Source organism: Lupinus angustifolius, chromosome LG19 (assembly GCF_001865875.1).
Source record: "Lupinus angustifolius cultivar Tanjil chromosome LG19, LupAngTanjil_v1.0, whole genome shotgun sequence".
Classification (NCBI taxonomy): Eukaryota; Viridiplantae; Streptophyta; class Magnoliopsida; order Fabales; family Fabaceae; genus Lupinus; species Lupinus angustifolius.
In genome coordinates, this window is record NC_032027.1 from 18,091,601 (window position 1) to 18,112,233 (window position 20,633).

Genomic DNA, 20,633 nt, shown 5'->3' on the forward strand with positions numbered 1-20,633 from the left:
TTTGTACTACTAGCTACTGTCTTTAAAGAAGATTATGTAGGATTTCTCTTTACTCTTGGATTGCATTCTTTTCTCACTAGTCACTTATATAATAATGCACGACTTAAAGCAACCAAACAAAAACTATCATCTTAATCAGTGAAGTTTTTGTCCGATGTTGATTTTCTATTATCAATAGTATCTCCAATGTGTCTGGATGACTAAGCATTGCATAAATTGTGCTTAAATAGATATCATAATTAATGACATTTGTTTTTCCTTAATGCGCTTAACTTCATATTTTTCTAATATGGCCAATGATTCCACTAATGAACCCCATTATATTTTTTTAAAGAATTATTTAAATATATATATTATTGTATGTTTTACAACATTATAGTGATGTTTAGTCTTGTAGCAATTTATGATGGTAAAAGATTGATCAAACTTAAGTATAAGTTAGTCCAAACAAATTATTATATAAGTATAAGTTGTTACAAATAATTGGATGATAAACATAAATTGTAATTAAATTCAAATAAAATAAAACAAACTTAATCTCAAATAAGATAATACTTTATCAATCTAAATATATGAAGTTACAAGGTTGGTTAATCTCTTTGTTCAACTACAATCTCTTAAAGTAAAACATAATATCTCCGGGTCAAAAGTGTGCTCCATATGCATCCCACCCCACAAAACGAAGTGTTGAACTCAATAAGCTGATTAGCTGAATGGCTTGTTATTAGGGTTTTTTTCTTATAGGAAATTAAAGAGTCTTTGATGGATTGATAGAGTTAAACATGGGATATGATTATCACCAACATCATTAATGCGTGAATCATGATAATCAATCACGACACAGGTATGTATGGTATATATATGATATATCTAACCAAATTTGACAAGCTAATTGGGTTTTCTATTACAACAACAATAGAGAGGCTCTACAACAAAACAAATATGGAACTTTTGTTCATAAAAAATATATCATTATTGTATAGTACGAATCTACACCGCAGGTGAATTTCAAAACATATCAATTCTATCCACCACCTTGAAACTCATTGTTGGAGATGCAATTGTTTATCATCTGTTTTGGGAATCCCAAGATTCACTTCTATGTCCCTTGTATGTCTAACTCCTTATGCAACCGTATTTCAGTTATATATTTTGATTGTAAAAGAAAATATTGAGGACAACAACAACAATATATATATATATATATATATATATATAATTTAATGTGGAACCACAGTGACATAAATATATGTTATCTACAAATTTTATTAATAAAAGAACATTTAGAATGGGTAGGTTGGGTTGATGATAGGAAGAACCTTGAATGGGTAGGTTGGGCCTGATTGAGAATAAAGAGGGACTAGTGTAGCTTCCTTTGTATGTGGTGTAACAGACAATAAGCCCAATGTTAAAATTATTGGATTTCTAAATAGGATGCTTTGCCTAACCCCCCTTACCTTGTAGTTACATGATCTTAATTCTAAGTTGGTATGATTAGGCTTTGAATGATGATAGCAATATTCATTATCTATCTTCATCTTTTCAATACATATATAGTGAAGGTTGCATGAAAGTGAAAGAGGTGCGAGTGATGATGGTCTGAACAAGCAGAGGAAAAGCAACAAAACATGAACGTGACAGAGATGTGAGTAAAGTTAAGTATAATATAAATATTGGCACTGCACTTCACACTAACTTCCTCAATTTAACCAATTATACATTCTAAATCTTTTTGACTATGTGTATATATTATAAATATTTACGCAGTTAATATATGCACTTATATATATGAGTATTTTTTGTTTAGTGCTTTCTTGTCATGGGACCATCTTTTTTACATAAAAAATGTCTTACATGCAAATGGCGAACATTGATCTTTTTTTGAACATGACCCTTCAGCTTTTATGTTTTGAAAAGAAACATGGTTTGTTTGTAATTTATGATGATGATTCTCTTTCATAACTAAGACTTCATCCTCTTGTTTGATCCTTGTATTACTAAATGCATTTCCTTTAATCATTAATATAGTAATTTTGGGCTAAACATGAGGAAATGAAAGTGGTCTACATCACTACATCATTACTTTTCTAGGTTTGTTCCTTTTAACATATCAATCAATTTATTTCTTCACTTCAATCATTACTCTTCTGCATCTTGCTTTACCTTTAACAATTAACATGTCCCTCTTTCCCTCTCCCTCTCTTATTATTATTATAATAATCATTACAACTATGTTATTGTAATGTAATGATCAAATTGTGTACTGAAAAACCAACTACATTTTATTTATTTATTTTAATTCATATTGTAATTATCAAATTGCTGTTACTTTTTTGTATGCATATACAATTAATATTATGTATGACAAAAATATCTGACTCGTGCATCCTTATAAAATACTCATAATAGGTATCCGTAATAATTACTTAATAGTGATTATTATAATAAGAAATTCTATATTGTAAGTATCATAAAATATTATGTAATGGTGTGTGGTTTGTAGAGATACCAAGAGAGTTATGCATCTATGCTTCATATTTATCATTCCCAGCAATATTTTTTGGGTTTCTTATTATGTCATGTATGAGTTACTATTTGCACGGCATTGAAGCAGCTTTTTGACTTCCTTTTTTATCGTTTAATCAGATGAGATTTTATGAGATTATGAAAGATTCACATTGTAATATTCTCATGATTACTTTGGGAGTGAGGGATTGCAAACATTAATGTTACTTTAATAGTATAATGAAACAGATATTCTTCATATCACTATTTTTTATCACTAAATAAAAAATTAAATATTAATCAATTAATTAAAAATATATAACTTACTTTTTAATATAAATTAATTTTTTAATGATATGTTTGTTTCTTATAGATGATAAAGGAAGTGATAGATATTAGTGTATATAAAAGGGATAATGGTTGTTGTCCCAAACTAGGTATTAGATCACTAAAAACATATTATGTTAGTTAAAAATGAATATAATATTTATTCATCTCATATAATGATTATTTATTATTTATTAATTCTAATATTACAAATAATAATGTTTATTATGACCTTTGTATTTAAGTGCACATAAATATTAGATTCATAATCAACTAAGGAATGTTGTGATATCTAATAGGAGTTGTTGGGAAATTTTTGCTTAAAATTGCCCCCACCAAGATCCACTATTCATGTGAGTTTAAAGGCTTGTATTAATTTATAGTTATAAAAAAAGCACTTATTGAAAAATCTGGTTGTGGCTCTCCACTCTCCAGACAGCAAGTCCCATTCTTTTCATTTCTTTAAGTTTGCTTCTTCTAATAAGGTATAGTATTCAATAAGTTAGGAATCTGGATTATAGATATGGGAACATAAATAGAAAAGTGTTAGCAATAGAATTATCAAACAACTTTATGTTATTTGTATATAAACTATAAAGTTAACCATATATGTTCAGCATCATTCTTGTGTGATGCATAGAGATAACTGGAACACCATATTTCATGGTTATCCCATATCACAAAGAAAAACTTAAAGGTAATTACTATATCAGAGGATGATACATACTCTATTCACATCATTACTATATCTTAGTGTTATTTCTTACAAAGTGTTCAGCAATGACTGATGAGTTATTATAATCTTTATACTGAGAGAGTGTATAGTTAATGCACTATGTTTTCATTTGTTTCAGGATAGAATTTGTCTTTGGAATAGCAGAAACAAAAGTTGACACTAGTAACATCAAATATGAGTGATTTAAACGCTGAAAGAACAAAGCCATGGGACATATACACAGCTTCAAATCCAAGTCCATCACAAGGAAGAGGGGTTGATGAGGAAGCAGGTCCATGGAAAAGTTTTGGGACATCAATGAGTGCTATTTCATTTGGTTTTGTTGCCACTGCCATTTTGATTTCAATGTTTCTTATAATGGCCATTTTTGAACATTTGTTTAAACCAACCCCACAATTCTCTTCACCACAATCTATGCTTGCAACTTCTCAACAGTCAGTACCAACACGAAAACATGGAAACACACATACAGTAAGTCTTTTCATAAAAGTGATTCACTCCTTGTGACACTATTTGTAATTGAACAAGGATAAAATTTGATTTAAATATCCAATAACATGATAGTTAACTTTGTTAGTTTAGATGTTGAACAAAATAATTATCCACTCCAAGGCAAAATACTTGTTGGGTTTATACGACTATGTTAGTTAACTATGTTCCTTTGCTATGTGCTTCATGTTATTGAGGGTCATTACTGCTTGTGTTGTAACAGGTTGAATCATCTTATGCTTCTGATTTCTCAGTGTTGATGCCAGGACAGCATTATCCTACCTACATTGCACAACCTGCTCCTCTGCCTTGTCCAAGGGAAGGAACTTATTGGCCTTCTCATGAACATAATTTTGTAGTATTTAATTAGCTACAACTTTTTCTACCCTACAATGAATTTCTATGTATAGAGATACTGAGTTAGATATTTGTTACAACTTTAATACATATATTTGTATCCTATGGTATGTATTTACATATCAAGATGAGGAGCATGATATTTGCTAGTTAATGAATTCATAGATGAAGTTGCATTATAATTATATGCTTCTCAGGTTGCTCCATTTTGCTGTCTCAGACATTTAAGTCATATATGTTTGGTCCTCTTCCCCATTCTTCAATTATAGCTTAGTTCATTCACCCTCTTCTTGCATATATCACCCTATCCTCTCTCCAATAACCCATCACTTCACTTCCTTGCTAACACAACCATTTCCAACTATCTACCTTCCTCCTCCAAATGAATGGATATTGTAACATTAGTACTAAGAATAGCCACAAACCAAGATCCATAGATTTCTCATAATTCTACTAATTTCCTCCCCTTCAAACCTCAAAACCTCATCAGGAACAACATGTGAAGAGGGAGAAGCAAGAAAATGAAGGAGGATTTAATAATAATGGAGCTGATAGATCTGGTGTAATACTTGGTTCTTCGGCTTCAGCTTCAGGGTTTCTTCAGGGAACAGGGAAGAGGGCATTCTCAACGAGAAGATCTTCATCAGTTTCAGAGAGGTACTACATCAAGGAATCACCAACTCTTGGCAATATTGCAGATCATGAAATAATAGATGATGATAATGTGAATAATGGAATAAGGACAACAACAACAACAACAAGATCTATCAACAACAACAACAAGATCTATCAACAACAACAATGACATGCCTTCATAATCTACACCATATCAAACCAAGTGCCTTTACCCACACTCAATATCTAATTTCATTATCTAACCATGACTTCTTATTATCCACACTCACCTATTATTAGAATGCAAGTCTAACAGAAGGAACCACATATTTCTCCATTGCTGTTATTTTATATGTATATGGTTACTTAATTCAACAGCAGATCATTCAATTATTTAGATCATGAGGCAAAAAAGTTTTAGAATATAAATGTTGTCTGTAATTATTTATGTTGTAACCAAATACTCACTCACTGCTATCAACAAGGTTATGACAAGTATACCAAGATATGATTTTTTTGTCACCTCTTCTGTTGCGTTTGTGGCAAAAGAGTTTTTTAAATCAATTATAAATCCAGTGTTTTACAAATACTTTTCGATACTCAAAATTCTTTTCCGATGTCTTTCTAGACACTCAAACTAGTGAAACTATAATATAAAAGCATTTTAGAGTCAGAAAAAAAGCATAACACACAACAATGAGTAAAAGAGATAAATGTAATTTTCAATTTACAAGTAGAATGATAAAGATAGAGAGAAGACAAAACATGTGTATTCCTATTGGACAATAAACAATGATTTTCATGACAATATGATTTTGTATATTCTTTATTTATAATTTCATATCAAAAAGTATATATTTTTTGTTTTTCATGAATTTTATATACATATTTCACATGTATATCATCATATCCTGTAATTTCCAAGAATGTAGGTATCCATGTATCAGATAGAAATACTAAGTATCTGTATTGGTGCTTCAAAGGCATCAGTGCAGAAAAAATGACTTTCAACAAATACTTGAATATATAGAAATAATATTATTATTACTGTAGCATCCCATAAATAAAAGTCATAGAGTGCAAATAAAAAGTGTGGCGCATGATACTCTCACTTAATGGGATATAAGAAGGATATATATGCAACCTTATCCCCATAAGTGGAGAGGCTGTTTCCAGAATTGAAACTCATGATCTTAGATTCACTAAACAATAACCGTATCGCTGTTTCAATCTCACCCTCTAGGTATTTAATGCCTATATGGAATGTATTTAATGCGACACAAATTATGGCAAAAGTGTCTCACACCTAGGATTGACTTGCTCTCTCAAGAAGGCTCTCTGTGTTTGGGTTCTTGCCCCATGCTCTCTCCTTCCATATTACTTCCACTTCATCAAATGTCAATCCTTTGGTCTCTGGAACATAGAAAAGCACAAATAGGAAAGCAACCACCGCTATTCCAGCAAGAATCAAGAATGTAGGACCAACCCCTATACCATCAGCAATTGAAAGAAATGACTCTGACACAATCAAATTTGAAACCCAGCACACAGTTGCTGACATGCCCCCTAAGATACCTCTGTATTCTTCTGGGTATATCTCTGAGTTCACAGTCCATGGAACAGGCCCCATTCCTGGTGCGAAAAAACCAATATACATGGCTAGGCCTAAAACTGCAATCCATCCATAGAAGTCACTTGAAGATGAAGATGATGATGATGCTTGCTTATAAAACGTGAAGGACAAGATGATCAATGATACGACCACTCCTCCTAAGCTAGAAAGTGCCAGTTTTTTCCGCCCTGCATGGTCAATCAGGTAAATTCCAAGAACTGTTCCAGCAGCGTTCATGCCAGCGACTATGAGGGAGAGGAGAAGAGCCAACTCATTAGCGTGGAAGCCAGCCATTTGGACAATTGTCGGGCTGTAGTACATGACTGTGTTTATACCTGCAAACTGCTGAAAAGCCTGCAGAAATACTGGATGCAATAAGAATATGTTCCAGCTCAAGGTTATAAATTGCAGTTGCGTTTATATTGTGGAAACTGCCATAAATGCAATATTGTGACCATAGTGTAGAACCTTGTTCCACATGCATAAATAAGCTGATCTCATTTACATTCAAATACAGAAGCTAATTCCAACATGCATTCAACTTAATTCCACCGATTACATGCTAAAACGAGGTTACGTGAAAAATAGAGAAAACCTTCACATGAGTGATCAATGAATGTATTAAGCAGTAAGAATTCCTTACTTTAATCATTACATGAAAACAGTTTGACACCCTTCAAAGTATTTTCACACAAGATGCCAACTGAAGTTTCACATGGCTTGTTAGTGATGAAAGCAAGCCATGCTCATATAACTCAGTGCTTCAAGTGTATTATAGTTCTGTTTTAGAGGGACCTTAAAAGTTTTGAACAATTAGATTCATTCCAACTCACAAGTGGAATTCAAACTCAGTATATTCAAAATAACGCACTAATATGTTTGGTAAAGCAGGGTTACTCTGGTTAATTAATTGGCAGCGAAAAGTTTGCGAGTTAACATTGAATTACCAGAAGTCCTCCTCCAACAAGGAATGCGAGAAAGATTTCTTTTGATTTAAAAACATCCAACATTCTGATATTGTTCATTCTGTGGCGCTCTTGCTCTGATTCGGCTGTTAGGAAATCAATTTCGTCCTCTAAGCGAGCAAGGTCGTAGATCCTAGAAATGACATCAACAGCTTCATCTTTCCTATTCTGAAACAAAATTTAAAGATGGGTTCATAATCAACAAGTAATGGTTGAAAGTTGAAAGGAGTAATAAGGCAGGCAGACAATAATGTAAAACCTTTATAAATAGCCATCTTGGGGATTCAGGCAAGAAGAGCATGAGAATAAACTGAATAACTGCTGGCACACCTGAAACTCCGAGCATCCATCGCCAGGTGCCAGGAACCTGATGGATGAAGAGAAATTGAGTTGATTACAGTGAGAGAAGAGAGTATAGATATTTGATTTAATTAGAAGATAAAGATGTGAGGAGAGAAGAGTAGGAAGTAGGAAGTAACCTGTGTAAAACAAATGTTGATAAGATAGGAAATAAATTGTCCACCAGTTATCATGAGGACATTAGTGCTGACTAAGGAACCTCGTATCTCAGATGGTGATGATTCTGCAATATAAACAGGAGCAGTAACAGAAGCTATACCAACAGCAAGACCAATGAAAAGACGTCCGAAAATGAGAACATAAGAATTAGGAGCAGCAGCCATAACAATTGCTCCAATAGCAAAAACAACATCAGCAAGCAGTGTAGCCTTCTTTCTTCCGAATACATCATTAATCCAACCACCTGCTGCTGCTCCAACAATAGCACCAGCAATTGCCATACTCACAATTGTTTCCTTCAGATAGTGATATGATTTTAATGAGTTTAGGGTTTTATTTAAGTGAATAGAAATGATGATGGTTGACTTAGGTGAATAGAAATGATGATGGTTTTATTACCTGTAGAAAACTACTATCCCGAACATCGTGGAAATCTTGTTTGATGTATAGGAGAGCTCCAGAGATGACACCTGGAATAATAATAGAATTGCATAAGAATGAATAATAATGAATAATAATAGAATCTGATGAATGAATGAATCTGGAGTTGTTTACCAGTGTCGTAACCGAAGAGAAGACCACCGATGCCAGCAACAGAAGCGAGAGCAAGAATGTAAGAATTTTTGAAGAAAGAGACTTTCCTTTCAGGATACAAATCCAAGTATCCCGAACTTCCTGGCGTCGACTGCATCGGTATCGTCATTTCTCTCTTTTTCTCTTTTTCTTTCTCTTTCTCTCTTTCTCTCTTTCTCTTCTTACAATAACAACAACAACAACATTCACCACTACGACTAGACTACTACTCAAATATTATTATTATTATTATTATTATTATGTTTTGTATTGATTGATGAGGCACGTGGCACTCTCACCACCACGTCTCTCTCTCTCTCCTATTCAATCTTCATGACCCACCTTTTCACCAATATATCATGTGCACCTAATCCTATCCTTTCCTTTTTATCATTATTACCAATCATTTCTGCAAATCACACCAATTTAAGAAAAAAATATATATGTTTTTCATTTTGTCTTTTTCCAACCCAAATTCATCATTATGTTGATCCGTCTTATTTTATATACGAGTCTCATACTAATCTTATTTTAGATGCATGTATCATTGCTGATATATTAAAAGTCTAATTTATTCCACTACACCAATTTCTGATGACTATCAAAAGTCTTATTGAATTTAATCCATAAAGCAATGCTCTAAATATTGATGGTAGCTCTTTGGGCAACCGTGGAAAGCCTGACTGGTGGATTCTTACGTAATAACATAATTTAAGATTGAATTTTATCCACTTAAACTCAAAAGCTAGATATACTTACGTGTTACGAAACATTTTTAACAATCACAAAACCTTTCAAGGTTTGGAAACATGATTTGGTACAAGTGATTTGGCCAAAGAGAGTGCATGACATGGGAAATCTCAAACAAGACTTACGAATGGAGATCATTTGTCTCATTTAGTACGCCGATCCAAGGCTTAGTAGTTATGTCACCATTCACTAATGCCAAGAACCCACCTCCTCCACCAACCTCACAAATGGTTGTAGCTCTCCACAATTTATGTTACGACTTATGAGACAACATTCTCATGTCATCTTACTCTCAACTAATGACGGTTAGAGACTACAAATTTGAAAAGTAGATGATGGTGGTGGTGGTTATAAGTAACAACTATAAACAGATTTCCTAAATATAAGTAACAACTTTATCTAAAACGGCCAAAATAGCTTAATTGATTAAATATAGGCCTAAGAGACCGGAATTCTTGGAATATGATTTCGAATGTGGAGGAGAGACTTTTTTCTTTCTTCCTAATTTGGATATTCCCTTCATCCCAATAATATTATATTACACACAATCACGTTCCTATTATCCTCATTTTCTTCTCTTTCTTTTACTCTCTCAAATTGAATTCATTTGGACTTAGACAATTGTAGGCAGGGTTGGTAAGTGGTAGTTGATTTGCATTGGAAGAAGAAAAAAACAAAAAGTGGAATATGGCGGGAGAAAGTGGGGGTGTGGAAGAATCACCATCATGTTGTTCTTCTCCAAAAAACAAAGTCAAGTTTTTGTGTAGCCATGGAGGAAAGGTTCTTCCTCGTCCCTCTGATGGCACCCTCAAGTATGTCGGCGGCGAAACCCGTGTCATTTCTGTCCCTCGTGACATCACTTTCTCTGGTATTCATTCATTCATGCATTCATTCATGCCACCCATTTTTTTTTACTATTCAACGATGCTTGTATGTAACTAAGGGAAACACTAAAAAGTTTGGTAAGAAATATCAAATAGAAACATGCATTGGAAAATGTTGCATTCAATAGTTTAGAAACTGATAAGCGTTTTACTTTCTAATGCAGACTTTCTTTTATTGTTATCACGACAATGTCATGTATGTTGCACGAGAGAGACATAAAATCAAAATGCGTAAAATAACACAACTCTTTTAACATAACTGAATAAATCAAACGTAGAGATTTGGTTGTTTAATAGAATAGGTGTATACAAAGAATATAAAAAGGTATCTCAGAGATCATTACATACGGTATCAAATACAATATATGATATTATTTGGCATTCAAAAGTTGAAGTACAAATAATAAACTCTTATGGGAATGATCATATATGTTAGCATAAGGAATGGCACTGGGAATATTACACATTGCCTATTCATGTTTGTTGTCGAGGAATTAACTTTCAACTTCCAATTAGACCTTATGAAGAAGCTTAGTGAAATGGTGGAGGGTGACATGATCCTCAAGTACCAGCTGATGCCTGAAGATCTTGATGCTTTGGTCTCAGTTAGAACAGATGAAGATCTCAAGCACATGATTGAAGAGAACGGCCGACATGAAAATGAAGGAGCCCCATTGCTTCGGGCTTTTCTGTTCCCTTCCAAGCCAGTTTTGATAGAGAATCATGCAGCAGCAACAGCAGCACTAGCATCATCATCATCATCAGAACCTTATGTGTTAGAGCAACGTTACATTGATGCCATCAATGGCATCATTCGTACTAGCCCCAAGATGAAACTTGCTCCAATCAGAGCACCCAGCAATTGTTCTGCTTGCTCATCACCAAAATCCAGCTCTCCAGATGGTAATACTGCTGATTTGATCCATGAATCAACATTCCACCCTCCCGGTCGGCTTGCGATGCATAAAGTGAGAAGCTCTCCCAGTATCGCAAGCCTAAGCAACCTTCACAGCAGCCCAAGTATTCAACATGATCATAGTCACTATCAAAACCAGAACCAGAGCCACCACCTTGTCGGTTATCCCTTGTCGTCATCAAGAACAGCAACAGCACAAGATGCACAAGCAGGGTTTGGAATGGCAAGGCCACCACCAATTATGTCATTGCCATTGGGGATGGGAGGGAAAATAGATATGAATAGGGGTACAGGCAATAGTAATGGTAATGGCTATAGCTATTATTATTCATCAAGCAGACCCCATAAAGTGTTTGCATACTATGATGACAATGCAGCAGCTTATGCTCCTCATCCTACGGTTGAAAGAGTCAACGTGCCTAGGAGTCCTAGAAAGAATATATGGGAGTAGAAGTGAAATAAGGTGCACCTCTCCCACTGAATCATCGTATCTTTCTATTGTTCTTTGTATAGTGTTTGATATATTTGAGGACAGGTTAGAAAAAGGAGGACATAATAACACTGAATTGTGTTTGTAATGCTTCCTTTTTCATTATGAATGGCTTAAGATACTGCAAATTTGTACTGTACTACTAACTATAACGTTTAATAACCCGTTACTGTTGGGTATACAAAATAATCATTTATCATATGGCTATTTGAAGACCCTTATTCCCTTAACCAAGGCTTAAACAAGCAACAGACATATCTATTCCATGATAGCAAGAGGCGTTACAAGTACCATTCGAATTTGTCATCTAATTTTGTTGTCTTGAATCAATAAGGAATATCAAAACCTTTTCAGCCTATAAATTCCATTCATGATACTTTATATTTCACAAAACTTCCAAGGTACAACACGAGCATTAATGAGCACCTAGAAATAAAACCCGTGTCTAATTTTTTAATGGAAGCATATAGCCACTCTCCATTGACAAAAATCACCAAGAATTCAACACAAAAAAAAAATCAAACATTAAAAAGAAAATAAAAGATGATAATCTCTCTCTATTATAACTAAACTCATTTGGAGTCAGTAAAATCTGCATCAATCACATCCCCATCGGGTCCTTTGCTTGATGATTCAGAAGCACCGGGAGCAGCATCAGCACCAGGTGGTGTAGGCCCTGCCCCTGGGGCTCCTGGCTGGTTGTATAGTGACTGGCCAAGCTGCATAACTTCCTGGTTAAGGGCAGCCAATGCATCCTTAAGAGTTTGGGTGTTACCGCCGGTAATCGCTTCTTTAAGCTCACCCAGTTTGGCTTCAACCTTCTCTTTCACTGGGCCAGGAACCTTGTCTCCAAGCTCTTTCAATTGCTTCTCAGTCTGGTACACAACAGAATCCGCCTGGTTTCTCGTGTCAATGGCATCCCTCTTCTCCTTGTCTTCCTTGGCAAATTTCTCAGCCTCGTTTACCATCCTTTGTACCTTCATTACATTTACAAGAGATCGTTGCAATCATCTCATTAATAAAAACACATAAATAACTGTTGTATAAAATACTTTATTGACAACCATATAGATAGAACATCATACCTCGTCACTAGGCAAGGTGCTAGCACCAGTAATGGTAATATCTTGCCTCTTCCCTGTACCCTTGTCTACTGCAGTGACTGAGAGGATGCCATTGGCATCGATGTCAAACTTTACCTCGATCTGAGGAACCCCACGAGGTGCAGGAGGGATACCATCCAAGCGGAAGCTACCAAGAGATTTATTATCCCTCACGAATTCTCTCTCTCCCTGAAGGACATTGATCTCTACACTGGTCTGTCCATCAGCTGCTGTTGAGAAAACCTCTGATTTTGAGGTAGGGAGAGTAGTGTTTCTAGGGATAATTTTGGTCATCACACCACCTAGAGTTTCCAGACCAATAGATAATGGAGTAACATCCAATAGCACAATGTTGCTAACATCTCCAGCCAAGACACCGGCCTAAAATCAATTCCAATTTTACAAAAAAAATGTTATTAGTTGAACTAACGTAGTATACAAGCAACGAGCCTATTAGTTTTCACATGTAGTAACTCTTCAATTAAATCATCTTCCCAATTTCCCCTCTATGAAATTAAATAACTCCTCAATTAAAAGCTGGGTTCCCCCACCTGAACTGCAGCTCCAAGGGCGACCACTTCATCTGGGTTGACTGTGACATTAGGGTCTTTCCCAGTCAGTTTCTTTACAAGCTCCTGAACAGCAGGGATACGTGTCGATCCACCCACGAGGATCACCTCATCCAAATCCTTGAATGAGAGTTTTGCATCCCTCAATGAATTTTCAACCGGTGTCTTGAGCCTGAAACAATATAAGTATATCATTATTATACATGAGTAGTTTTTGCTCAGCTTTAGGAAGAGCCTCAAGGACTCAGCAAAATCGTATCGTCGTTTATTCAAGTTCAGTGCATTAAATTTTATATTCAATTATTATCACCTGTCAAGAAGATCTGAACATAATTCCTCAAACTTAGCCCTTGTAAGGGTGGTCTCGATATGCTTGGGACCATCTGCTGTAGCAGTTATGAATGGCAAACTGAAAACATACACATTGACAGCTTAGTTGTTAGTACAAATTCTAATGATAATCACAGTAAAAAGTACTGTGTTCAATATAAATACCTGATGTTGGTTTGAGTCAAAGATGATAGCTCCATTTTCGCTTTCTCAGCTGTCTCGGTAAGACGTTGAAGAGCTTGTTTATCTTTCAAAAGATCAATTCCCTCATCCCTCTTGAAGTTGGAAGCCAACCAATCCACAACTCTCTACAGACAACAGATCATAATAGGTAAAAACAGTTAGAAAAGACATGTTAATTATAAGATATATATGTACTAAAAACAAGAGAATAGAAGTGGAACCTTGTCAAAGTCATCACCACCCAAGTGTGTATCTCCAGAAGTAGACAACACCTCGAACACTCCATCACCAACCTCAAGCACTAAAATGAAGTAAATTCAAAATCAGAAAATAGGCCTCCTCAACACAACAATCTGACAGTAAGGGATAAAAACTATGATGTGTGAACATGATGTCCTAAAAAGTGTATTACTTCATATGTCAGTGTTTGCTTATGATTGGTGAGAGAAATACTTAATTATTAAAAATTTCAACCAATGACAAAAAGCAGTGGCTTTACTTTTTGAGACAGTAGATGTCTACTCATATATACCTGAGACATCAAAAGTGCCACCACCAAGGTCAAAAACCAAGATTGTCTCATTGTTTTTCCTTTCGAAACCATAGGCAAGTGAAGCAGCAGTAGGTTCATTGATAATTCGAAGAACATCTAAACCGGCAATACGACCAGCATCCTTAGTAGCAGTCCTTTGAGAATCATTAAAATATGCAGGCACTGTCACCACAGCCTTAGTCACTTTATCATTCAAAAACTTTGAAGCATCATCAACAAGCTTCCTCAAAACCTATGAAACAGAAACACATGAGCATAACAATCCAAAAAAACAAGTTATGATATGAGATAATGATTCAAATAGAAAAAAGAGAAACCTGAGCTGAAATTTCTTCAGCTGCAAATTGTTTTCCAATTGCGGGACAATCAAGTTTAACATTGCCATTATCATCACGAACAACTCTATAAGAAACCTGTTTGGATTCTTCATCAACTTCAACCATTTTCCTTCCAATGAACCTTTTTACTGAGAAGAACGTATTCTCAGGGTTCACCACAGCTTGACGCTTTGCAATTTGACCAACAAGCCTGTCACCGTTCTTTGTATATGCAACCACAGACGGTGTAGTTCTCTGTCCCTCGGAGTTTGTTATGATAGTTGGTTTTCCACCTTCCATGGCTGCGACGGCGGAGTTGGTGGTTCCGAGATCGATGCCGACGACTTTCTCGCATACAACCCTGAGAGGTGCGACGTTGTAACGCCTTGTGTTTGTTTTGAGGTTAATGAAAGCGGAGCGATGGAAGGGTTTTGCGTTGAGCCTGTGGCCGAGGAATAGTGTTGTTCTCGGATTGGGATTAAGGAATGAAGGGGTTGCGAGAGCGTGTATTTGAGCTGTGGAATACGCCATCGAGAGAGAGTAACCTAAGAGAGAGAGAGAGAAACCTAAGAGAGAGAGAGAGAGAAACCTAAGAGAGAGAGAGAGAGAGAGAAACCTAAGAGAGAGAGAGAGAGATGAAGGAACGAAGGAACGAAGGAACGATGAGGCTCGTGAATGAAAGGGTTTTTGAGGAGAAGATGAGGCTCATGAATGCTGACACGTGTACTTTTCTAGAATCATCCTTCAACCATCCTACTACCCTCATGTTTTACATAAACATTTTAACATTATTTCCTTTTCTATCTCTATTTCTTTTTTATAATTCTATTCACCAAATACTTAATATAATTCTAAACCATCTCATTTTTCAAGTATTGCTATTTCTATGTATTTTGATTGAATATATGTGAACTCAGAACTAGAGAAAAAATAAGAACTCAAAATTACTTTTGTTTTTATTGTGTAAGGTAATTATATTTATTTATATAAACCTAAAAAAAGAGTATAAAATAAATTACAAGTAAACAGGGTACCACAAACATTAAGCATAGAATTATCGGGAAGCTGCTTCAATGACGTGGTGAACAAATTCACCAGATACCTACACTGCTACACATTACAATAAATCCCTATTTCTCTTATGGGCCTATTTTTCATGGAGGCCTTGTTTTTCTTATTTAACAGCCTCCAATCCAACATATAAACACCCGCCACCAAACCACTCGTTTAGTAGTATAAGTTGTAAAAATATTTTGTATTGTATGTGAATATGTGAGATTTGTATTCTTGGGTTACTTCTAACTCTAATGATTAGCTTCTAAGAACAAAGGGTTTAGTTGGGGTTAGTCAGTTTTTGCTAGGGTAGTTAATTTTTCCATCATTTTTATAAAGGATTCAATGTAATTTTGTTTTTTATCAATTCAATAATCATTCAATGAATTAGTTTCTCATTCTTTCTTTTTTGTTTTATCAAGATTCATGTATGACTCTACTATTTCAACATAAGTCCTATTAGTTTTTTGGAATGATCAAAATATTACATATAAAATTCTTGTTAACAACATTTTTTAAGAAGAACAATCATAATTTTTAAAAAGATTAGTTTTTTACTCATAAAGTAAGATAGTACACAAAAACATATAAGGAGCAAATGGTGCGACAATCACAAGGAAAAAAATAACAGAAATACTCGATTCAGCTGCTCTAAATATATAATTCTAACTAATCTTTCTATGCACAGACTATCACACGTGAAATAAATAAATAGATACAGAATAATCAATTATATGTGAGTATAAGTATCGGTGAAAAAATTATCACAATCTATCCAAATTTATTTATTAAAATTAATGAATTTAAATGAATATAATCAAATGAAAATAGATTGAATATCTATCCATCCAAATCTATGAAAATTGAATCATAGATCCATCCTTTATGTTAAAATGTAGATGAATTGAATAACTTAAAATAAAGTTTAAATAGATTTATATAGATAAGCAGATGATATTCCATTCATCCATTAGCATCTAAAAAATTGCGTCCAACATGTAAGATATTGTAAAATTTGCTAGGAATTTAAACCACATGATTCAATCATGTTGGAAGAAATAGTGTAGATGGTATAACATATGATATAAATGTGTTTTTGAAGCTTAAGTGAATATTCTAGTGCACGTCTGTCGAACCCATAATGCTGAGGTTGAACATTAGGTAGCAAAAAAGTTGAGAATATTGTATATACTATAAATTAGGAAATAATCCATTAATGAGAAAATTGGAATACACTTAATTAGAATTCAAGTATGAGAAAGGAGTCAAAACTCTACAGGTAGATTAGAAGGAAGATCATATATCCTATTTTGTGTACCAAATGCAACCCAATCCAATTAGACCAAAAGAAGTATAAGCAAAATAATAAAATATTCAGAAAGAAATAGATGTTACTTCATTCAATCTATGTAGTAATGTAGCCGACCCTCTCTCATGGGCCTATTTTTATCAGTCTATTTTTATGTGTAGAAATACCATATTCTTGGGGACAACGCTATACACACCCACCAAGTATACCAAATCGCAGTTAATCCACTGAGTAATGATTTGTAGGTGTATAATTGTGCCCCGTTCTTAAGGGAGGGTGGAATAGTTACATCGCATGAATTGGGTCCTCTGAAGTCTAAACCCAACTAATTTCATACATGCAGACAAGAAACGACAAATAAAGCATTTGCTATAGAAAAATCAAAACATTTAAGTTTCAAGGATTGTCAAAACAAGCACTGCTAAAGCTTCAATATAACAGAAGTAGGAATTAGAAAAAAAAAGGAAGTTCTACCAAAAACAAAAGACACATGACAAAACCATAACCAAATTCAACTGGGTGATTCTAACTTCTCACTTAAAGCACTTGGCATCCAAAAGAGGCTCTCCCTCAAAAGGCTCATAATCTTCAATCATCTGATTAACACGTTCCTTCTGGGCTTCATCAGAAAGGTCAACCTTTGTCCACTCATAGAGCTCCATGTCATAGCATTCATCAATCACAAATTGTGGAATTTCTTGGCCACGGAAAAGCCACAAACCCTTCACCTTAAATGGTGGCTGCGATCCAATTACAAGCATCTTTCCAAAAGCATACTTGCGAGCCAGATCCATCCTCTGAAGAAATCCACCAACTTTGTTCAATGTCACAAAGGAAACAGTGTTCTCATCCTGGTATTTGTAATCACAGAACCATAAAGAATATCCTTCAGGGTCGTACATGTCCCAGAATCCTGAAAGTTAAAAGGAGAATTTTAAAATGATAAGCCAATACATCTAATCAGATAATCTACACAATTTTTAGTACAGTGTTCACAATAAAAGCAACAAGGCTTGATAAACATTATAGCAATCATAATCAAAGAAGGAAGGTTCTAAAGTGTGATCTACAACCACTTTTGCAACTCCAATATCATGGAATCTACAGACTTTACAACCATAATAGTGGTCGCATCCACACATTATTCAACAATTGTCTGCAACATTTGATATTTTCAATCTTCACAGTCACAATTAGAATCCAGAACCTTGCCTAGAAGTTACAAAAATTTAAAACCAGAAGTGTTAGAATAGTGATACCTTTGATTGCAACCTCGCGGAAGTTAGTCTTAGTGTTTGAGTACAGCCTCTTCCACTCATCCAATATCAACTTGCTCGGAGGAAGAAGATCAAGAGGATTCTTGGCTTTGGGCTTGGGTGCCTCCTCTTCTGCCAACTCAGCAGGCTTCTCTGGCTCTGGTTTAGCCTCTTTCTTTGGTTGCTCCTTAGCTTTGGGTTTGGTTTCCTTGACAGGCTTCTTTGCAGATGGAATAGGTATAATAGCTTCAGTCTGCTTAACCTGGCCTAATACCTTTCGGAAATTTGGCTGGTTGACCAAAGTCCAAAAGTATCTCTCAACATGAGGAAACTCTGAGGTGAAACTCTTAACTAAGACCTTAGTGAACCCTAAATACAGATTGAGTGTTGTTATAATGTCAGCAAGGGTCACGGTGTGTCCAACCAGGTAAGTACTGGAAGCAAGGTGAGTGTTCAGTGCACCCAGAGCTCTCTTCAGTGCAGCATTTGCAGCCTCCTCAACCTTCATTATTAATCAAATCAGATGATAAAACCTCATTACTCGTTGTACTCATGAACCATAATGAGGGCTAGTAATTTTCCAGCATACAAGCTTCAAACAAATATAAAATGCAAATTAATATTTTCAAAAAATATGTACACAACTTACTGGAGCAAGATATGGGGCAAATCCAACTCTTGGAAGCAACACTTTCAAGATATTAGCATCAATTTCCAGTGATGAAAAATCGATCCATTGATCAACATGAGCCTGAAAAAATAGAAACATATCTGATAAAGCACAAATGTATCACACAAATGAAAGCAGAACGGTATCACACAAATGAAAACAGATCAGTATCACACAAATTAAAACAGATTGGAATCACACAAATTAAAACAGATTGGTATCACACAAATTAAAACAGATCAGTATCACACAAATTCAAAACAGATTGGGATCACAAAAATTGAAACAGGTCCAGATCACACAAATGAAAACATAGCTCTTTTTGGCATAAATAGCTGAAAAGTTAGTAGTAGACTAAACTTAACTAAAAGCAACAATAAAAAAATGAACCTGGTCAATGAGAGAAGATCCAAGCAAAGAGGAGTCACCCTTCAATCGTGCAACTGCAGCAAACAACAAAATCCAATTGAAAAGCATTTTTTCAAAAAAAGAGAAGAAATAAACACAATAACACTAATAATAATAACTGTAAGGAGGTTTTACCATAACGTGCGATGGCATTGCTTTCAAAAACAGGACCATCCGGAGTTTCCAACACAGGTACCTGTCAGAGAAATAAAAAGAATATTATTTTGGTATAATTAAACAAACGAAACAGGGTTAGGATGATGGTACCTTCCCGAGAGGGTTCAACTTGAGAAATTCAGGGGTTTTATTAGAGACACCCATCTCAAAATTAGGGGCCAATTGAACTTGGACACCATTGTACTCTGCTGCAATCAGAGCCTTGTAAGTGTTTTTGTTTGTTGATGCCGCATGCAAGATCTACACACAGATCCGAGATTGTTATACATACAATCGATTAGATGAAGAATGATAAGAACAAAAGAAAGAAACTAACCAAAGCCATGACTACTTCGAATGTTGCTCGCGTGACGGCTGCTGAGAATGGAAGTGAAGCAATGTTACTCTGTGTTAGGTTTTTATAAACTTTACCCAAAACCCTACACGGGCCTCCACTTCATTTCAAGGTCCACCCGACCCATTTCATTGATGCTCTTTTTTATTTAAAGTTTTATTTCTTACTCTATTTAATATAACAAACATTTTATAAATTTAATAAATATTATTTTTAAGATATCTTATATTTTTTATGCACTCTTTTTTATTATTTATTTTTGTTTACATATGTTCAAAGTTTTTATAATCTATATTTTTTATTATTGGGACTATCAAATAGTGGACAATAATATTAAACTATGGTAAAAATTTAATCTTATAATATCTTTTAGAAAATCAATAAATGCAACCACTTTATTTTTTCTTCTAAGGTACATTTAGTTAGATAATAAAATATTACAGAGTTGATTTCAACCCAGGGTTATATAAGGTGTCTAAAAGAATATATATATATACATAATAAAATATATAGAGTTGATTTCAACCCAGAGTGATATGAGATGTCTAAAAGAATATATATATATATAATAAAATATTATAGAGTTGATTTCAACCCAGGGTTATATGAGGTGTCTAAAAGAATATATATATA

The 20,633-nt window shown here is 34.6% G+C and overlaps 5 protein-coding genes across 6 annotated transcripts; 2 read left to right on the forward strand and 3 right to left on the reverse strand.

Annotated features, from left to right (window-relative positions):
* On the forward strand, positions 3,209–4,606 carry LOC109333836. Of its 2 annotated transcripts, none has more exons than XM_019569413.1 (3): positions 3,209–3,317; positions 3,687–4,039; positions 4,281–4,606. In XM_019569413.1, exons 2-3 carry the CDS (start codon positions 3,743–3,745, stop codon positions 4,425–4,427), a joined length of 444 nt encoding a protein of 147 aa, XP_019424958.1. In that variant the 5' UTR covers positions 3,209–3,317; positions 3,687–3,742; the 3' UTR covers positions 4,428–4,606. The 2 variants fall into 2 exon arrangements, with proteins under 2 accessions (XP_019424958.1, XP_019424959.1); XM_019569414.1 differs by lacking the exon at positions 3,209–3,317 and adding an exon at positions 3,493–3,529.
* LOC109334157 (inositol transporter 1-like) lies at positions 6,045–8,876 on the reverse strand. The gene is made up of 6 exons (XM_019569746.1): positions 8,681–8,876; positions 8,525–8,595; positions 8,086–8,421; positions 7,866–7,973; positions 7,589–7,774; positions 6,045–6,995 (listed from the first exon to the last, which is right to left on the reverse strand). The coding sequence occupies exons 1-6, from the start codon at positions 8,826–8,828 to the stop codon at positions 6,336–6,338; spliced, it is 1,509 nt and encodes a 502-aa protein (XP_019425291.1). The 5' UTR covers positions 8,829–8,876; the 3' UTR covers positions 6,045–6,335.
* LOC109334159 lies at positions 9,963–11,927 on the forward strand. Its single transcript, XM_019569748.1, has 2 exons — positions 9,963–10,316; positions 10,849–11,927. The coding sequence occupies exons 1-2, from the start codon at positions 10,136–10,138 to the stop codon at positions 11,697–11,699; spliced, it is 1,032 nt and encodes a 343-aa protein (XP_019425293.1). The 5' UTR covers positions 9,963–10,135; the 3' UTR covers positions 11,700–11,927.
* LOC109334156 (stromal 70 kDa heat shock-related protein, chloroplastic-like) lies at positions 12,074–15,345 on the reverse strand. Its single transcript, XM_019569745.1, has 8 exons — positions 14,794–15,345; positions 14,456–14,708; positions 14,145–14,224; positions 13,906–14,048; positions 13,721–13,819; positions 13,393–13,582; positions 12,824–13,222; positions 12,074–12,715 (listed from the first exon to the last, which is right to left on the reverse strand). The coding sequence occupies exons 1-8, from the start codon at positions 15,322–15,324 to the stop codon at positions 12,311–12,313; spliced, it is 2,100 nt and encodes a 699-aa protein (XP_019425290.1). The 5' UTR covers positions 15,325–15,345; the 3' UTR covers positions 12,074–12,310.
* Positions 17,509–20,060, reverse strand: LOC109334158 (elongation factor 1-gamma-like). The gene is made up of 7 exons (XM_019569747.1): positions 19,983–20,060; positions 19,757–19,906; positions 19,625–19,685; positions 19,472–19,524; positions 19,061–19,162; positions 18,415–18,913; positions 17,509–18,068 (listed from the first exon to the last, which is right to left on the reverse strand). Exons 1-7 carry the CDS (start codon positions 19,989–19,991, stop codon positions 17,689–17,691), a joined length of 1,254 nt encoding a protein of 417 aa, XP_019425292.1. The 5' UTR covers positions 19,992–20,060; the 3' UTR covers positions 17,509–17,688.

Bases quoted from the DNA above. Each gene is read 5' to 3' on its own strand.
- LOC109334157 (XM_019569746.1), bottom strand. From the start codon at position 8,828: ATGACGATACCGATGCAGTCGACGCCAGGAAGTTCGGGATACTTGGAT. The intron at 7,974-8,085 runs GTTACTTCCTAC...TTCATCCATCAG, and splicing joins TCAACATTTGTTTTACACAG to GTTCCTGGCACCTGGCGATG. The intron at 7,775-7,865 runs GTTTTACATTAT...ATTTTGTTTCAG, and splicing joins CAAGATGGCTATTTATAAAG to AATAGGAAAGATGAAGCTGT.
- LOC109333836 (XM_019569413.1), top strand. From the start codon at position 3,743: ATGAGTGATTTAAACGCTGAAAGAACAAAGCCATGGGACATATACACA. The intron at 4,040-4,280 runs GTAAGTCTTTTC...GTGTTGTAACAG, and splicing joins AACATGGAAACACACATACA to GTTGAATCATCTTATGCTTC.
- LOC109334158 (XM_019569747.1), bottom strand. The intron at 18,914-19,060 runs GTAAGTTGTGTA...TTAATAATGAAG, and splicing joins TTGCCCCATATCTTGCTCCA to GTTGAGGAGGCTGCAAATGC. The intron at 18,069-18,414 runs GTATCACTATTC...TTTAACTTTCAG, and splicing joins CCGCGAGGTTGCAATCAAAG to GATTCTGGGACATGTACGAC.
- LOC109334159 (XM_019569748.1), top strand. From the start codon at position 10,136: ATGGCGGGAGAAAGTGGGGGTGTGGAAGAATCACCATCATGTTGTTCT. The intron at 10,317-10,848 runs GTATTCATTCAT...ACTTCCAATTAG, and splicing joins TCGTGACATCACTTTCTCTG to ACCTTATGAAGAAGCTTAGT.
- LOC109334156 (XM_019569745.1), bottom strand. From the start codon at position 15,324: ATGGCGTATTCCACAGCTCAAATACACGCTCTCGCAACCCCTTCATTC. The intron at 14,709-14,793 runs GTTTCTCTTTTT...TCTGTTTCATAG, and splicing joins CTGAAGAAATTTCAGCTCAG to GTTTTGAGGAAGCTTGTTGA. The intron at 13,223-13,392 runs GTGGGGGAACCC...AATTGATTTTAG, and splicing joins CCCTTGGAGCTGCAGTTCAG to GCCGGTGTCTTGGCTGGAGA.